A 20,715-nucleotide genomic window follows, 5' to 3' on the forward strand; every position below is an offset into this window, starting at 1 on the left:
AGGTGCGGCTGACTATTTTATATGGAAATATGAGAAGATTGAGGGTTTTGTTTGCTGCCAAAAATTCCCACGCCAGCCAAGGAAAATTCTAGAGTATGGGCTTGGGCTTTACAACAAAATATCATGGGCTTAAATTTTAAAACATACCCAACAAGCATAGGGGGTCGTGTCTTGGTGCAATAGCAAGTGTCATCCACCAAAAGCAACAAGTCGAGGGTTCAAGTCCAAGTTGATGCCTCTTAAAAAAAGACGCGCCGGGGGAGGGGGGATGGTTAAGACTACCTACCAATCACCTCTCTCGAACCCTACAAAGTGGGAGCCTCGTGCATTGGGTACAATCTTTTATATGGACTGCTTTTCTATGGTCAGTAACCTTTACACATTGTCTTTGAAGAAAACTCAAAAATAAAAATAAGTACTTTGTGATGACTGATTTGGAGTCACTGAAGAAATTAAGGATGTATTAGTTTCTTAAAGATTTATAATATACTTCAAGCAATCCTAACATATTTATTGCTAACCAAATCAAAGACCAAATTGCCGGGAGAAACTAGCACAGTTATATATTACTTGTGCAGCAATTTTTCATACTTTAAAATAAGTAATATGAGGTGTAATGCTAACAGGCACAACAAATTTACAGTAGTTACTGAAATTGCTCAACCAAGAATGGTCATGCTTCAAACTTTTTGCTGTATGACCGATCCTTCTGAAGCCAAAAGTTTACTAGTAATGAATCGATGATGACCTGCAACAATAATTTAGTGTAAGCCAAAAGTGTTCCGCAAAGACTTGCTCTTAAACCAAGGGAAAAGAAACAGAAACAAATAAGAAAAAAAAAATTTTGTGATAAGAAAAAAGGGTCAGATGAGGAAAACCTGGTTAATATGTGCTGCAACACAAGGAAGAACTAGCAGCCCTGATTCACCAAGTGCACCACCTAGCTGCTCCACTACAGCTACAACGATAAGTAGAGCTTTCTGCAAAATGAGGTACACTTGTAACAACTAATATCCAATTAAGGATTTTTTTTTAATAAAAAAAAAATCCATTACAAACAATACATTGTTAACAGAAGTTTGACAAATAGAAATGCATTTTACAGTAACCATCCAAAAAGGTAAGGAACAACCAATCCACCATGGTAGGCATTAAAATTACAGATTTATTTATTTTTCTCTCCTTTTTGTTTTGGAAATTTTCATTTTCTATGCGTCCAAAATGAAGGGTAAAGAGATTTGATGCCAATTCATTCAGGCAAAAACATGTAAGGTATTATAGATGGGATCAAAGCCTTTTATGAGGTAGATGTATATATAGGAATATTAAACAGGACATATTAATCAGCATTGCATAACTGAGTTCTAGTTTTCAAAAGTTCCAGCAAATTGATTGCATGATGAAGCCAATTGGTTAGTATCTAACGATATAGACAAATACATGTAGCTATATGCATGACATCATTCAAGGCTACTAGTCTACTGTACTAACCTGGCTACACAGTATTAAGAGAGCACGGAAATTCTCTTTCTTAGAAAAAACCGATTTACTACCACAAAAGCCAGATGACATGCTCTTTATTGCAACGGTGTTAAAACCCAGTAAGGTGAGATGCACAAGTCTGCAAACAAATGAAATTAATAATCTTTGTCAAATGTAAATTTTTTCCCCCTGTAATTTTGTTAACTAAAAAGAACTAAACAGAAAACTGTGACAGAGAAAGGTAATAATGAAAAAATGCCAAAAAAAAAGGGAGGCTACTGTGGTACCCTTCTTTTAAGGTGCCAAAATTAAACATCTTTAAGGCTTAAGTGTGGACTAAAAATCAACGAAAAATAATGGAGGAAATATATCATGAGACTAAAATAGTAAGTTTTTTGTCCAGAACACCCCTCTCCCCACCCCCAAAAAAAAAAAAAAAAATTTGAAAGCAAGATAGAAATATAACTAAACAGACAACACAAAAAGAATGTCTAATTGATTTATGAAGAACTCACATTCCCATCCCAATGGCCAGAATAAATACTTGCGGCTTAACCATTAAAAGCAAGGGTCTTGATTTACTTACTTGCATCCATGGTGTCTAGAACAAGAAAAAAAAATTATTAATTAAAAAATAAAATTCCAAAAAAAAAAAAATATACAGAATAGCTTCCAAAAGAAAAAATCCCAGTAATAAATACCAAATAGAAGCAGATGAGCAATTAAACAATTCAAGGTGCAGTGGTAGGATAAAGTCTTCGCAAACAAACCCTAGTCATTTCCGTTTGAAATATCAGGAAGTGTTGAGATACAAGGCTCTTGGCATAATGAAACCCCAAATTTAACATTTTAAAGTCATTGAACTCTTAAAGACTTCAAACCCAATTTCTTCTTATTAACTTCTTCCAATCGTCACATAACTTTCTATAATATTTTTCTTTCTAAACATTAGTGGTAAATCATTCACCTGAAGATCAGGAAAATTGCTATTTTGAGCAGACCTGTTTTCTTAAGAGGTATACACTATTGTTAGTGCATAACAAAAGAAACATAACCTTAAGACTATGCTTCATTGTGTCATGGATGTAGATTTCCTCACAAGTCATACCTCAGTGCACCCCAATTCAATAGAATAAAGACACTAATTTCAAGAATTGGTACAAAGTGATATTACCTTGCAGTAAGCATTTAAATTGATATGCCTTGAAGCCATTCCCCTTCATTTTCTCAACTTCTTCCACAATTTTTAATTACTGTTTCCACCCGCATTTAAACTTCTGACCAATTGGGATTATATTTTTTCTAGAATATACTAAAAGCTTCTATCATTTAAGAAGCTATCAATTTAAATTAACATGTCAAAATGAGGGGTGAAATAAAAAATGATAACTTTTCAAAAATAAATAATAAAAGTATAAATAATAAAAGTATAATCAATAATTTATTTTTGGTCATAAAACTTAGAAAAGCCCCTGCATTCCATGTTGAGAAGAAGATCAAATACTTACAAGACTAAGAAGGATTGTACTTAGCATTGAGAAAATCCTCTGATTCTGATCAATGAATGTTGCCAGACCTATAAAATAATCATAATAAGATACCTATGTGGGAAAAGTGTATTATAATAAAAGATATTTAAGAAAAGATAATAAAATTAATAATAATGAGAATCATATAATATTTATATCAACGTATATCTGCAAATCAAAGTCATATCATGTCATATCTTGAATGTATCCAAAGAGGGATTCTCATTTGACATGACTCATATTTTAAACATCCACAGTATGAAAAAGCATTAAAAGGGATTACCATAGAAGGTGATACTCAAGTTCAAATTAAACATAGCAGATCATTACTCCATTATGCCAAGGAGGATAATATATGATCCTTTTAGTTTAAAAGCATCATATACATAATTTTTAGATGTAAGGAGACAATTTGGAATCTTTCTGTACACAAAAGAGATAACAAATGTCAAAAAGAGGGGGAAAAAAACTAGAACTATTACCTTTCAACATACTCCGTACTACCTGTCAATGAAAAAGTACATAAAAATCCAGAAAAATGTGGAAAGACAAGGCACATGATAAAAATGATGAAGCCGAAACATCCACCTGATATTTCCTATAACATTTTTAACAATAACATAATCCAGGAATAGAAAAGTGAGAAATTCTGGAGGGAAGAATAGTATATTGTAAAGAGAAAGACATAGTACACACAAGTAGGGCATAAATTGTTTTTGATTTTTGATATAGATGATACACAATTCAGTATTTTTTGATGATTGTATATCAGTCCTGATAGAGAATCAAATTACAGAAGAAAGTATTTGGACGATTGATGCTTCAGATAGAAGAAAGTATTTGGACTAGTGATGCTTCAGATATGGGGCATTCTATTATTTTATTCCTTACCAAGAGACTTGAGCTGATGAAACAGATCATGGTTTTAAATTATGGGCAGGTATCTATAAGTAGTAAGTTAGGTGGCTTTCAAATAATGAATATTTGCAGCAACATAGGTGTTGGGATCTTGCGTATGTGAGAGTTAAATATTGACAATTTGAGAAGTCTATTTGTGAGGGTTTCATACAACATGTTGGGAAACCACTTAGCCAAAAGGATAAACTTTTGGATTAGGGCACAATTTTATTATATTAACCACTCATTCTTATAATACTATCCAATGTGGGACTTAACTAACCACACCACTCACATGCTAATATTCCAATAAATCTCCCTTTCACATGTAGTCCTTCTACCAAGCTATATCTCTCTTTGAATGGAAGCATTTTCTTAAAAATTCAAGAGCCACACATTACCATTAAGTCTAAAGCATATCTATAGAGTCCCTTTACTCAATCAAGGGTAGAGCAAACATGAGAATCTTCCTTGCACAACTATGAGAACCACCAACACGCAAAATCACCTTGACTCACCACTAGTAAAGTCTTTACTAAACCATGGGTAAAGCTAACATGCGAGTCTACCTCGTTAAATGGTGCTTCTAAATCTGATCAACAAGTGAAAAAATCCGAAAATAATTAGCCTTTCTGTAAGCTAACATTTAAGTGGACAGTTAGCTTATCTAAAATATGTTACTCAGGATCAAGTAGAATAGGGACCAAAATGTTTGACCAACTCAATGAATCCCAAACATTCCAATATGGGTTGCCCTAAATGTGATTCTTATTGACAATCAAGCTTTAGCAACAATCTAGAATGCTTCATCACAGTGGAACCAGAAAACAGAATTAGAGACAAGTACATCAGAAACAAAAATATATTGGAAACTGTTGTTTCAATGTTCTTGTACCATAAGTTTGTATTTAATAGAAGAACCGGTCATACTTGTAGAGAGATAGTGTGACAATCTGCTAATCCTGTTCTCTTGACCAAATGAGATACAACATTAGATCTGGATATAGTTATTGACATTCAAACTTCCAGTTCAGCTAAATGAACTCCACAATGTACCACATCAGGTCAAAAACTTAAGGGGAGGTTTTGAATGACTGTTAGCTTGGGCTTTTATCAATTAGGAAATGGGTAGTTACTAGTTTTGCTGCTACATCCAAACTTTATTATTTCTGCCTCACTGAAAAATTCAAACTAGGAGGTATTGAGATACTTCCCCAAAATTAGGCTAACTTCAGTACAATAGCTAGAACTAAAGGCACTGGAGGGAACCTTTCCCAAGATTAAAGGGATGAGCAGTGTCAAAATAAGACTCCAAAATAGCTCCCTTGTTGGAATGGGTACACCAAAATCATCAGTAAAAACCTTTGAGATCCAAAATGGCACCTGTATTGCCAGACAAACCATTAGCATAGTATTCCAAGGAAATGGCATTAAAAAAAAAAAGGTATTCCATGAAAATGATACTCAAAAATGTTATGAATAGAAAAAGATTAAAGAAACTCATGTTTATCTGATTAAAAAATTCCTCTAGATGTCTTCATATGAAAGCAGACTGCACATGCAGTCATCTAAGAACAACTACAAATTTCTTGCAGTGAAAACAATAAATGTATAATAGCAAAGTTCAGGAGAAAAGTATCAGCTGCTGAAGCATTTGTATAAATCAACATAACAAAATTTGATTTAGATATGGGAAACAAAATGATGCTTAGAGGAATAACATCATCACGACATTAAATTAGGGAAAAAAACATGGAACAGAGAACCATTTTAGTAAACTTCTATTATATTGTGGCAAGCATTCCGTTACATTAGCAATGAATTCTTAGAAGCTTAATATATTTTTAAGAAGGATAAATAGTGTGACTGAACATGGACTTTAATGGTGCTTGAATAAAAGCACAGAAAGATGACAAAGCTTCTCTTAATACCGAAATTCCAGAGGTAGTAAAAGGTCCAATGGTAGAAAACAATTTTTTTTTTTTTTTTCCTGATATAAAATAATTGTTAGTGAGAAGGAATAAACTTTGTGTAACAGCATGTATACACAAACCATTCAGGAGAAAAAAGGATTTATACAAATCTCCAAAAGAATTGCAGGAAACAAGATTTACATGCAAAACTAAGAAATACTGTTTGGACCCCTACATGACTTAACTACCAATTTTAATGGATTAATTCAATTATTAGCTGAGAAGTTAATTATTCAATATTCAAGCAAAGGTTTGCATGGATAAACATATTTAAAGCAGTAACCAACACCCCCACACAAACACAAGCGTATGTTCACAGAGTGTTTGAACTCAACAATAAAATAAATTTGTCATGAAATTAGCCAACACTAAAAATCCTAACAGAAAAGACAAAGAATCTATGATCCCAATTTGAATTTGTATAACTACCCTAGAGTGCAAGATCACTAAAATATCTCAAGAATGAGGATTTCAAATCAATAATAGAGATCTGCACATTTCTGAATGTATGATTGCTCCTCTCCCTCCAAATTACCTACATTAGACCCAATGGAACCATCTTCCAAACCAAGGAACTCCCATATTTTCTAAACCAATGATTTAACCAAAAAACATATCTGTTACTCCCTTCAGCGTCACCCAACACACCCTGAAGAATGAATATACAAGAGAACATAACTCTCAAACAACTAGACAATGTATTAGCAAATGATCCACAGTTCAACGCTACATTTGCATGTACAACGCCTGTCCACCAGGAATATGCCTCTTCTAATTAGATTGTCAAAAGTAAAAAATTTCCCCCCACATTGTTTTCCATACAAAGATTGCCACCTGTTAGGAACTTCGTTAAACCAAATACTCTTCCAAGGAATGATCACATAGGTTGGCCCTTACAATACCTCATAATAGGATTGAACATCCAATTTCCCATTATTATTTAATCTCCCTTTCATACAATTAAAGCCTATTAATGTGGCTTGTTTTTAGGTGCACAGATGCAACTTAGTTTTGCCCTATAGCACAGCCTATAGAGAGCCGGTGAGCTCTTTAGTCCAATTCAAGTGGTATTAGGAATACCGCGAAACTGACATTATGTACACTGAGCTGACCTTATTCTTTTATATATATAAATCCAACCTCTTGTTAATTTGAACAAGAAAGGGTGCTGGCCATGGCAGCTACGAAGATTGTTCTTGCCAGTTGCTTTTGTCAGAGAGCTTTTTGGGTGTATTTGGGGCTTGGGTTTTGTGGGAGTGTCTTTGTACCACCATTGTAATCTCCTAATTTTCCTAGTGAAATTTTATCAGTGGCACCACCTGTTGATGTAGGCCTAAGGTCGAACCATGTAAATCCTGTGTCTCTTGTGTGATTATTTTTTCTATTTGTATTTCGCTGTTGATGTAAGCCTAAGGTCAAACCATGTAAATCCTGTGTCTCTTGTGTGATTATTTTTTCTATTTGTATTTCACATAAAGTGACTATAATTAACTAAACTCACAACAAGTCAGTCTAAAAACTTCAACTATCTCAACAAGGCAATTACCACTCAGTATATTAGAAAACAAAGTATAGAACAGATTGAATATACTAATTCCAATTCCTAATCATTCAAATGTCACACAAATCTAATATTCCAAGATCTCATTTCTCCTCCAACCTAAGTCTCCAAGTAGGAATAAACCTACAGATCCTTATCCACTGCTTTGATGCCCACACCATTTGTCATCCCAAAACCTCACTCTTCAACCATCTCCAACTTCAAAGCTTAAGAAGCTCACAAATCACTCCTAGCCTACCCTTTTACAAATTAAGCTTAAAAAAAAAAAGCAAAATAAAATAGAATAAAGCAAAAAACTGAAAAAGAAGAGAAAGTATAGTCCAAAACACTTTCTCCTCAGCATAACATATATCAATGCCAAGAGCAGTAAAAACAATCTGTAACAGCAAAAAGAGGTATAAGTATATATTAATCAAACAAACAACAAACAGAGCAACTTTTTTTATGAAACCTTATGTTCCGAAGAAATAAAAATGAAATCCTATAAAATTGGAACCAGGGACAAGTTCTGACTATTATCAACTAGATCAACATTTTGTAAACACAGTATTCTAGGACACACGAGGTAAAAATCCTCTCTTGTAACGTATATCACCAACATAAGGAAAAGTTTTAGCATACAAAAACAAAGGAGCAATTGAAATCCTAACCTAATGTGTGAATGAAAACACTGGAAAACGGGTCAAGGATTAAATGCAACCACATTTCTGTTTTGGCCTAGAAACCAACTTCCAACAAATACATTGCATTTGACATCTGCAATTTGACCCTTTCCACAGAAGGAAACAATAAAAAGATTTGCGAATGGAATATCATTTGAGACATTTGTATATAAACGATGAAGTGTTACTTTCTATTCAGCAATCAGCATGTTAATTATTTGTGAATAACAATGGTGAAAACTTAGCCAAGTCCTTCCTTACCAAACTGCAATTTATCCATTTATAACAATACAATAAACCATATTAGAGGTTCACAGAAGCTAAAACAGCCTTGAAGTCAATGTATGATAAAACATATAGTTCATTCCTCTTCCTATAATGCTTACTTGAATTATAAAATGAACTAGACAAAAAAGTTTGATGTGCTCCAGAGAGCATAATTTAGTAAGGGTACCAAGTGGGCCATAAAGGAGTAGTAGGAGGTAAAGTTCAAACTTACTGTCAAAATGCCTAATAAATTAGACATCACAGTCAGAGCAAGAGCAAGAGCAGAGTTCCCATCGACAAGCTGCATTTATGCCACGCTTACCCTCATTAAGTATATAGCAGAATGTTTTCAGAAAGCGTTATAGTACAGAGAGATAAATAGGAGAATACTTGTGTCAGTGCAACTCCACTTGATAATGTTGTTGGCATACAACTAAAAATAGCCAATCCTGTACCAAGAATTGTCAAAATCAGTGGCTTTGCCCAAAAAAGGCTATTTCATGATATTGAATGAACAAAAAATATCCGTCATTCATTTAACTGGATTACAGAACAAACTGCAGCTTTTGTGTTAAGCCAGCATGCCTGTTACAAACTCCCGAGGTGCCAGATTAACTTGCAAAATCAGACTGGAGAAGAAGGGACTAAGCAACAGAATAGAAGCCTGAAACAATCAAGTAAAACACTTAGAGGCGTACACACTATTGGAAATATCAATATACATCTTCGCATATATCAATATGCTTGAGAAGAACTGAAGAAGCATTAAGGCCACTATTAGCAAAGCATGTTGAGGCTTTATTTAAATAGCACCTCTACAAATTCAAAATATTATTCTCTATTACAAATATACACACCAAGGTATTAGCATGCCTGCCTATTATATGATAGATGAATATGATGAGAGGATTCTTCTCTTTCTTTTAATGGAGAGGGGAGGATGGTGTTGCTAGAATGATCAATTGAGTAGAACCTACATTGCTTTGATGATTTTTCCTCCCTTCTATTGGTAATGTGTGTATGTATATATATATATTCTATTATTAATTTGAGAAATCTCCTAAGGGAGCTCGAGGTTTGAGCCCTGATTCTCCTTATGGGAGGAATGGGAGGTGTAGGCTAAGCCACAAGGCTTGAGAACATCTTGCTTTGAAGAATTTAGTAGATATCCTAAAGCATTTAAAATGCATCACATCTGCAGATACTGCGTAAAAAATCAGAGAAATGTATTTGATAAGGTTAGCTCATTATAAGGGGCATAAAAAATCCTTTTTATGATAACCTGAATTATGTAGATTGTGTGTTGTGTAGGCTTATGCTAAGGGTGTGTGCTGAGTCCTACATCAAGAGTTTACTAAGTTGAAATGAGATATATAAGTGATTATTAGGAGCCCCAATTGTAACTTGACTAGTCATTTTGGGGGTATAGCGCATATATGGCTAGCGCTTTCCTATAGTTGTGAACAAAATATATGGTTTGTTTCATAATGAAGTGACTAAACTTTGAAAGGATAATTAGCATAAAATTCTCCTGGTTGATCAATAACTTCCTAAGAGAAGGATATACACAACGGCAAGTCGCGACTAGCATTATCACCAAAACTTTAACAAACAGAAGAAAAATGAAAATTTTGAGGTCATACTAGCCCAAATATTCCAGCAGGCCATGCTTCTGAAACTGCTCGAAATTCCCCACCCTGTAACTTCAGCCCTAAAAGATTCAAGAGGAGTTCAGGAATGGCTAACAAAAAGACATCTAAACATACAATCCATAATGAATACAAGAACTCCACCTGAGATAAAGAAAATTCCAGAAGTACTAAATTTTGACAGTGAATATTTGTGTGCAAGACAACCAAGAGTCGGATTTGCAAATCCCAAAACTACTCCACTGATTAGAGCTACAAATTTAAGTAACAAGATTAGTGAACTGACTGTGTAAAGAACAGTGAAAACAGAAAGCAGGATCTTGCACTGTCAAAAGGTAAATTTACAGAAGCAATTAATATTTTTTCGTTTTTGGATTGGCAAATAGGGTGAAGGGGGCTGGTGGGGTTTGAACCCTAGTGCCCAGGAACCACAAGAGGTGCTAAAACCACTAGGGTATCCCTCTGACCTCAATAATTACAAATATTTTAGTTCCAAAAGGAAAAATGGCAAAGCTTTAAAGGAACATATTACTAACAATAAATCAATCAGGAGATTGAAAAGGTAATAATGGTGATGATGGTCTTGTCCCGGTATTGGTGGTGAAAATCTGACTACATTGAAGAACTTGCGGAACAAAATATGAGTTCAACTAAGTTAATCCAATAATTAAACTAGACAAGCCACACAGATTTCAAATGCAAGGGAAGCACACCACTCAAGGCCAGGCTCAAACAGAACACCAAATTGATGCCTCAAAGGTTACCATAACCTGGGCCTCATGCATGACCATGAGATACTCATGTCAATCAAGATTAGCACCTATGTGATGGAGTCTAAGCTGGTGAGCGAGATACTCATGCCAATCATGAAGCTTTCTTGAGAGTAATTGTAGGCTTTTGTCAATATTATCAGGAACATTACCAACAATCAAGAAATGTATGATTTTGACAGATCAAAACTAAAAAATGAACTGAAATAAGGGTCATGTAAATTCAACCCACCCTTATGTAAAGAAACCACATTAAAACACCTTCCACTGACAATGTATATAATGTGGAAATAAATAAATTAGTCCTTCAAAAATGATCAACATTACCTATAGGAAGGAAGTTAGTCATAGTGAAATTTAATAATGCTTTAGTCAAGTTTGACACATTTGCTTTTATCGTAACCTTCTTGTGATTACTTGCATCAGAGTTTCCCTGTAAAGCACATAATACTTCTCACTTCAAGCAGACATAGGTGGGCATGTCACCAATCACTCCAAAATTATTATTCCTAAAGAAGCATTCATTTCAATTACTGATAACGAAGGGATTTTAAAGCATAAAAGTGAAGAAATTGATGTTCAAATGTGAGCATCGCTTCAAGGCAACGACACTTCAAACATAATCATGGAACATACATTTCATTTTTCATGACAAATCACTTTCATTTTGCCATCCAAGTACTTTTCCTTCTTCAACTTATTTTACAGTATCTGGTTTCTCAATTTGAACATACACCAATAAAGATGCCTATAGGATTATGATGTGACATAACCTACTGTTGTATACACTATTTGCCCATAGATAATCATTTAAAATATGACTTGTAAAACGAAAGCATGCACATAGATTGGCCAAGCAATAATGCCCCACAACAACTCTCTCAATGCCAAAATGATAAGAATAGAGTAAATTTAGTCTCCAACACGGCATCTCGTTATAAGCTCTCCTAATATCCACAATGTTGTTACATTTTCTAATGCATAGCTGTTGGGACAACATGTGATTCATAGCACAAAAATTCTCACACCAACTACATAACAACTCATCAATCAAAGTCATTAATATACTAGTTGAGCCAAATTGTTTTTTTTTTCAAAGTTTCACACTATTAAATGGGGTTGTATACTTGAAATGTGAAAGAAAGAAAAAAGTGTATTTTTTGGGGTACTTATTTCTAAGTGAGAGCACTAGACCACTAGTAAAAACATAAAAACAAAAATACCTGGAACGCATTATTTTCATACAAAAAAATTAGAATTTGGGAACCTCAACATCAACCTTGACTATATTATCAAAATAAATAAGCAATCAAGAAATTGTAATAAAGTGGGGAATTGAAGAAGATGAACCTGATTGGAATTGTCAGTGGCACGTATAATAGTCAATGGAAGTGTCCTTACAGTAGGCTTGGAAACGAGAATTAAGCCATGGAAAAGACCATTGTATTTGTTGGACAAAAAATATGGGTTGTGTCGAGGAAAGTACCCAGATAACATAGTTGGTCTGAAACTCTGTGTTGGCTTCATCATAACGGAAACGTTGGAAAAAGCAAAGAAGCCTAAACAGTGGCAGTTGGAACAATATTCAAATGGAATTGTGTTTTTCTAATTTCTAATTCTGTTTATACTGTTTCTTGAAGACCCAGGTGGTCCAAATTAACCAATTTTTTTTTTTGAATTCAATTAACCAATTATTGTACTATAAATAATGGTAGATATAGGACACGTGACTCACATGAAACCAAAGGTTTGGGAAATTAGGAGGGCCATGTTCACTGTGAAAGGACTTGTATGGTCCCTTTTTTTCATGGGTTATCCTGGAACTGTACCATCAATCATATTCATTCCTGCAAATGCAATTGTCCTTGGCTGTGGACCGTTGGTGGTGATCTTATATACTTCTCAAGATTGCAAAATGGTGTGTGTAGAGAGAGATACTCCTTATTGATAGAACTTCAATAAGTGAACACCAATGCCAAGAAAGGACAACCCATTTCAATTACAATGTGAATTTTTAACTTATGAATATGTAATTCAATGACAATTGTGTGTGGGTAAAATTTAGAGGACATAATGGAACTCCACCAAGGACCTCTTGATTGAGTTCAATCACCCGCTAAAGAAAAAGACCTCAAACCAATTAAGACCACTCGAAGGAGGGTGGCTAAGAAGGCTTTGATAGTTAAGTGAAAAAACTACTAGAAATAAGTAAAAATGGAAAAGTTACTGTTCATATAATTTATTAAGCCTACTTTGTTTTGCTAAGTGAAGAGATATTTAAAGAGTATATAGAGAGGTTTTTGGCGGATTTGTCAGTTAGCTGTCCCCTCAAGTTGGCTGAAGGGATGTATGTCAGGACAACGGCCCCAAGATGTCATGGATGAGTCAATTCTAATAACATTAGATTTGAAAGTTAGAGTTTGGCCATTAAGTTTGACTATTATGTTAGGACACTCAGTACAGTTAATGTAAATCAACAATTGAATAGATATAAATAAAACGAACACCTTAATTGGCATAATTTTAAATAGAAAAATGAATACCTTTGAGGATATAGGTTTATAATTATCTATCTATAGAAAATGCATATAAGTTTCATCTAATTAAGTTTTTATTTATTAATATTATTTTTTTGATAATTTGATAGTTAGAGATGGGGAGTTTTGAAACTTAAACAACTCCGATGGAAAATACTTAGAGATCTCAATTGAGCTACACCACTTATATACCCCTTCCAAAAAAAAAAAAAAAAATCTATATTTTCACTCATGCAGTTAGTTGTTCTCAGATTTGTGGTGCGTCAAACTCGGCCCAAGGCCATAGACCCTAAATTGGGCCTACTGTGCATTTGCACCAAGGAATTTATACCAAAACTGGGCTGGCGTGAGTTTGGACAGGCTTGGTTGAGCCCATCTCATTTTCCTTCTCCTACAATTTTCAATTCCATGATTCCATCTCCTTTTTCTTCTCCTAAATTTTTCAACCGGATTAACTAACACGATGTCATAATTTTTAATTCATAATAAGTTACATGCTTACTTTACCTATCAAAAGCTAAATGATTACTTTAATAGTGCTATAAGTTCATTCTTTTGATAATATGGAGGTATAACATATATATATATATATATATATATTATTTTTATATCCAACAACAAAAGTCTTTTTATTGCCCATTTTTTTAATAATTCTTGATTTCCGTTGATCACGGCTAGGTCTCAAAATTCCCTTTGAATTATGAAGTGTTGATGACACCACCAACTGGTAGTATCTTAATACCGAATATTTGTACCATAGAAATGGACTCTGTCCCATTCTCTTAAGATTTATTTATTTTTATTTTCTCTATCCTCCGTATTATCTAGCTAGTTTCCGTCCTTTCTTTGCATCATTGCATGAAGACTATATATTATGTAGCAGGTTATGCAATTGACACTCACAATATATGACTCTCATTCTCACCAACATGTATAGTTCACAAATTATAAGAAACTATATACATCTACAATACAAGATACTTTTTTTTTTTTTTCATTTGCATGCGCCTAGGCGACAAGATTAATTTAGAAAAAATAATTTATTTTCTTAAAAGAGTTATAAATTTTTTTTTTTTTGGGGTCAAAAAAGAGTTATAAATTTATCTTATATGAGATCATGATATTTAAGGAGGTGAATTTAGACTTTATTTTTCATAGAGGATAATATCGAATTTTCTTTTTCAAAAGGGAGATTTCAATTGAACAAATGCCAATAGTATTTGTGAGGACACTTTCCCAATTAATCGGTATTTGTCCGCTTTGGGGACCCAGTCCCTCACGGTTTTGTCCTCATCCCCGAGTGTGGAACCCCAGGACTTTTGCCTTTGTGGTGATTGACACCTAGGCTCACCCGAATCCCACATCCGTTAGAAAACCCTCCCACTCATGGTTTATAAGCTTTTAGAGCGACCATGTGTAGTAGTGGTACACTCATGGTCGCTCCAGAAGCTTATAAACCATGAGTGGGAGGGTTCTCTAACCGATGTGGGATTCAGGTGAGCCTAGGTGTCAATCACCACAAAGGCAAAAGTCCTGGGGTTCCACACTTGGAGACGAGGACAAAACCGTAAGGGACTGGCTCCCCAAAGCGGACAAATACCGATTAATTGGGGAAGTGTCCTCACAGTATTAATTATCAAATTATTCAAATTATACAAAATAGGATGCTAAGTTAGACCCATAAAAAGTATATATATATAACTTTATAAATAAGGTTATGTTAGGAATTTTGATTAAAATATGAACTCCGTTTTACCATTTTATCATAATATTGTACCAAATTGGTTCTATTCATGTGATGTCACTAAACATATTCTAGTTTTTATTTCCCATGTATCACTATTATTGTACATCAAACTTGTCTAAAGTGTTAAAATTAAGACTTTAAGCACTAAGTGTCACTAATTTTAACACAAAATATAGAAAAAGGTCAAGTTGATATCTGAAAGGGAATCAAAAAGAAAAGTAATAAAAAACTAAGATACCTAAACAGAGTACAAACCAAAAGAAAAGGAAAAAAGAGAAGCTTTTAACTTTTACGATAGACAAAAATTATGACGGGACATCATCTATTCATCTTATAGTAAAATGATATAACCCCACTAGACCGTTGATCAAGTAATTTATAATAGGGCAATGTCTCACATAAATTTGTCCCTTCTTTAATTATCCATATAGGCCAAAATTAAAATGAAAACAAAAATAACAAAGAATATTAATATACGCAACATTTCCTTTTTCAATTAATCTCTTTATCTCAATCCTTTGCACACGGACACTAATAAAGATTAAAGCTGATGAGTAGCCAAGTCAAGTCAATTTTCCCAACTCCTAATATATTTATTTATTTAGAGAAAACAATTTTTTTTTCCAACTTGTTAGTTACATACTATTTGTATTTACGCATAATGATTAAAGATTTAGAAGAATTGACATTGTTCTAGAGAAATAGAGATACCATTTGATCAAATTTCAAAGAGGAAATGGTAAAATACTAAAGTCTAATACATGAAACATTCCACTTTCAAAGCCTCCTGTTTGAAATTACACACCCTTGTTTGGTACTCTCCCATTAGAATCCCAACGGACCCAACTGCTTAAAACTGCCATTAGAGAGAGAGAGAGAGACAGACTCAGTCACTCAGGTCAGGGTCAATTGGTAAGCCAAGATGTACAGAGTACTAAATTCGATAAACCAAACAAAGATATAGAATTAAGGTGGAGATTGTCATAAACCTCTAGCACAAGTTTTTGACAATGTTAATTAATACTTAATACCAATATCAATATGCTGCTCATTGTCCTAGACCGTAGATTTATAAATATAGTGTTTAGGTCAACATCTCATAAGTTGGATTTGCCGTGAACCTTTGAATTTGAAATCTGAATTAACATGGTAAAAGCAATAATAATTGATTTTGTGACATTGCAAGAAAATTCTAAGGATGTAAATGATTCCCAAGTTTTCCACCTAGTACAAACAAATAGTACGTGCTATTTACTTTATTCCCTAAAAGTCATACAAGACCGGCGATAGAATAAACCTCATTCATATTTCAAAGTTTTGGTCATTATATTAAAAAATATATAGTGAAAGACCCCCCTACCCATTACTCAGTCATAGTATTTCTAATTCCTGACCTCTTTCTTAGTTTGGCTATCTATTCCTTTGAGTGCAGTAAAATTGACCATTGGAAATGTAATAATATCTGGGTATTCATGACTGGGTCTAATTAGTATGACACTAGCTGGAATCACCAACAGCAACATTGACGGGTTTGTGTTTTTGATCAAATTCTAAGAGGACTTTAGGTGGGAGGGTAAGGAAAATATATTTCAAAGTAAATGATTTTACATTTGACCTCTCTGAATCTTTGGAGTTTCCACCAGGTAGTCTGGAAACACTTTGGCCACTGTTTTAGTAAACGTCGGTTTCCATCTTTCCATGATTTGAGGACAACTTAATTTCAATATTAACGGTTAGTGTATTTTGCTCCTAAAGTCCTAATTTATATGTCTTGGTTTGGAAATTTGAAACAGCATGGCTACTATTACTGAAAAGGTGAAAAAACTTATTGATTATTTGATTTAATAAAGATATTTAAAAAAAAATTAAGGATAATATATGAAATTGAAGGAATAAGAACTTATTTTTATATATTACTAGTATATATATAATCATGTGAATATGCACGGATATGCATGGGTACATTTAAAAACAATCACAATTATACACACACATGTGAGTTCACAATTACACTTTTTCTAAACCATAGATTTCTAAAATATGTAATGGTATATATATATATATATATATAATTGGATTTGGATTTTTTTGGTTTTGCACCCAATAATTAAATTGTCACAAAAATTAAAAAAATTAAATGGAACACGTGGTGCAAATTAGAACTGTAGAGTCGCAATTCAGAGCCCAGACCCAACAGGTATGGGGTTCTGGCCTAAGGAGCCCTAAACAATGAATTTATAGAGAGTGAGTTACAGAGCTAGGCCTTAACGAAGTATATACTAGTTAACATTGGGCCATGCGACAATCGAGAGTAAGAAGATCTCCTTCATGTCCATTAGATGTTCAATCCGAGGAGGCATGGAGGATGTATATCAGTCCCTGCTCAAAGGCTATGGTCCTCACACTATTCTTCTGTTCTAAGTTCCTTCCTTTTTTCTGTCCCTTTCTTCATGGGGACTCCCCTCTCTTATATAGCTCCCTTGAAGTCATCAGAACCTTACATTTGTTGATTATCTAGACCTTCACTTGAGTGCCCGTCCCATCGGATATCTCCCACATCTTTCTGTGACTTGTGGTAGCCAAGGCAACACTGTTCGCAAGTCCTCTCCACATTAATGCGGCCAGAAAAGTAGCTACTATGCATTTAATGTGGCAACTGTAGCCTCTCCTTTGACATCCTACACTTTCTTCCTTCTTACGGGCTTGTGAGACTCATCCTTGTTACTAATGCTCGTAGGAGTGGATCCTTATAGCAGGCAAAGTGCATGTTTGAGCCATATTTGATATGTCCGAAGAGACATTTCTCCTCGGACCGCTTTTTAAATATTTTTGGGCCCATAAGAATTGGGTCGGGAACCCTTTTAGCACCCACACCTTCTCCTAGGACGTGGTCGAACTTTTATACGGGACCCAAGACCTATTGTATGATCTTGGGCCTTTGCCCCTACAAGAACTCTAATTGAAATTCAATTTAAAATATAACTGGATTTAGACTCTTCAATTTTTGCATCTAATAATTCACTTCGTATAAAAATAAAAAAAATTAAATGGGACACATGATGCGAAATTGAAAATTCAATTAAAAATCTAATTGGATATATATATATATATATATTTTTTTTTTTTGATTTTTGGCTTTAAATATATATATATAATGGACTATCTCAAAAAGAATGCATGACATTTATCTAGGCGAAATCATCATCGTTTAAACATTAAAGTTCTCAATGAATGTCAAAAGCTTTAAGTTTAGTGGCATTGCCTTCTCTCCTTTACAAGGAAAAATAAGGTTCAAATTTTCTTTCTCCATTATTGTAATCATGGATTAAATTAAAAAAAAAAAAAATCTTAATGATGTATATATTATTAATAGGTTAAGAAAACTATGGTTAGGACTTCAACATTACATGATCAAATGCAATATATGATTGCACGCGCAACTATTGTAATTGGTACTCACCTAACTCGTTTTAACTAAAGTCTGTTAACACCTAAGCACAAACCACAAGTTGAACAAAAACTATTGCGCGTGTTTGCTATCCCTGTCTTATCTATGAAAAATATCATTGTGCTTGTTAACAATTTTTTGTCAAAATAAGCGTTTGTTTGGTATTAGTGTTAAAACACGGTTTTTTGTTTATAAATTGTAGGAAATTATGGGCCCGGCAAAAAAAACTTTGTTTGGTACATGTTTTCTAAAACTTATTTTCCAAAAATTTGTTCTACAAAATTACTGTAGAGAACAATTTTTTCAAAACACATTTTCTAGTTTGAGATTTAGTTTCTAAAGTTATCGTTCATTAAAATAATATTTTTTTTCTTTATTCACATTCCTTTTTCTCTCTATTCGTCTCTCTCTCTATCTTTTTCTCTCTCAACCGAGAACTATTGTGACTCTCTCACTCCTCTATCTCCCTCGTTGGTGTGGGTATGTAGCTCATCCAATATTGCTTGGTTGGTGAAGCTTTGGCCACCATACATGATGCTTATGAATGGATGGGATTCACCGCAAATAGCAGTGTAGGGTGGGATTTGGCAGTTTGACCGCCAGAGCATCATTGGATTTCAACCACCAGAACATCACGACTCTTTCTCTTATTTGCGAATCATCGTGATTGGTTGGGATTCATTCCTCTCTCTCTCTTAACCAAGAACCACCATGACTCTGTGTGTGCACGTGCGCGTGCACATGTGTGCGGCAAGGATAAGTTGGTCTTGTTAGGGTGTGTGTGTATATGTGCTGCGACGACTATTTAGGCTTTTTAAGGTGTTAGGTTTTGTGGTGATGGATTTAAGTTTAGGGCTAGGTTTGTTAGGATTAGGGACCATGGTAATGTTGGGCTGGAATGGGAAAATGAGTTAAAGGAAAAATAAAAATAAACAAAAGGAAAGGAAAGGGGAGAGCCAAAATAAATAAATAAATAAAAGAATGAGAAAACAATGTCAAACAGGATTCAACATTTTTTTGGGAAGGGAAAACAAATTCTGGGGATAAGTTTTGGAAATGTCCACCAAATACGTCCTAATATATTTTTATTTAAAAAATAAGTAGGAATGGAGAATTTGAATCAATGTATTTCACGTAAAGAGAACTAAGCAATATCATTAAAGTACAATGCTCTAAACACATTTAAAAAAAAAAATTATAAGATTTTAAGCATAACTTCGTATATACTCTAGCAATAATAATTAAGTTTAAAGCATATGCTACTACAAAACAATGCAAGAAAAAGACTTGCAGATAGTTCCATGGGTCAACTAGAAATACAAAGAATTCAATGGGACGGTCTATCTACAAGACAAAAAGATGGGCCTAAATAAAACATTTTGTTTAATTTGGCAGGAAGCTCTCAAGTCTCACCACGGTGGCTGACTATGGTCTATGTTGAATGATTAATGGCCATCATCATCACCTCTCAAAAAATGTAGGGAATGATTGATTATAAAAAATAATGCAGGAATGAATGATTTCTGAGTGGAATTTTACAAAGAAAATTAAGAAGTGCCTAGCAAAAAAAGAAAAAGAAATTAAATAGAGTCAAGTCAATCAAAAATAGAAAACTACCAAAATCCAAAAATTAAAAATTTCTACAATTGCGGCGAAACAAACAAAAATTCTTTCACGCTGGTATGACAAATGACTCCAGAGAAACCTGCGTAAATAATTATTTAAAAAAAAAAATGATTGGAAAAGCTGACCACTACATTGTAGCATAAAAGACTTGCAGAATTTTCATACGTGATGTCACTTTCCAACGCTGTATGATGTCATTTTATTAAAAAAAAAATTGTGAGAAAAAATAAAGTTACCTCAATGAAAAATTTCTCCTCAAAGTTGGAATTTGGAATTTGGAAAGTGGAATATAAAGCTTCAATTTTCTCATTTTAAGTCTAGGCAAGTAGGCAACTGTTCAAAATTTGTCATGCTATTATTTCGTTAATTACGTAATTATTGAGACCTACGATGATTAACAGAATAATTAACTGTGTTTATTTTTGAAACATGAGGTACTAAAGGCGCTTTATAGATAAACTTCATGGACCACTGCATTATTTTGACCTAAAATCTATTGATAAAGTAAAGCAACTATAGATATGAACAACCAAAAATCTTTACTAATCTATACACTTTTCCCTTTAC

The 20,715-nt window shown here is 33.8% G+C and overlaps 1 protein-coding gene across 1 annotated transcript; it reads right to left on the reverse strand.

Annotated features, from left to right (window-relative positions):
* Positions 1 to 487: 487 nt before the first annotated feature.
* On the reverse strand, positions 488 to 12,474 carry LOC115979517 (probable sodium/metabolite cotransporter BASS4, chloroplastic). Its single transcript, XM_031101576.1, has 14 exons — positions 12,141 to 12,474; positions 11,118 to 11,223; positions 10,165 to 10,272; positions 10,015 to 10,082; positions 8,957 to 9,035; positions 8,762 to 8,820; positions 8,604 to 8,672; positions 5,178 to 5,291; positions 3,494 to 3,515; positions 2,991 to 3,058; positions 1,998 to 2,083; positions 1,492 to 1,621; positions 879 to 980; positions 488 to 748 (listed from the first exon to the last, which is right to left on the reverse strand). Exons 1-14 carry the CDS (start codon positions 12,318 to 12,320, stop codon positions 674 to 676), a joined length of 1,266 nt encoding a protein of 421 aa, XP_030957436.1. The 5' UTR covers positions 12,321 to 12,474; the 3' UTR covers positions 488 to 673.
* Between the last annotated feature and the right edge of the window lie 8,241 nt (positions 12,475 to 20,715).

The sequence above is a fragment of the Quercus lobata genome, chromosome 1 (assembly GCF_001633185.2).
Source record: "Quercus lobata isolate SW786 chromosome 1, ValleyOak3.0 Primary Assembly, whole genome shotgun sequence".
In the NCBI taxonomy this organism is placed as follows: Eukaryota; Viridiplantae; Streptophyta; class Magnoliopsida; order Fagales; family Fagaceae; genus Quercus; species Quercus lobata.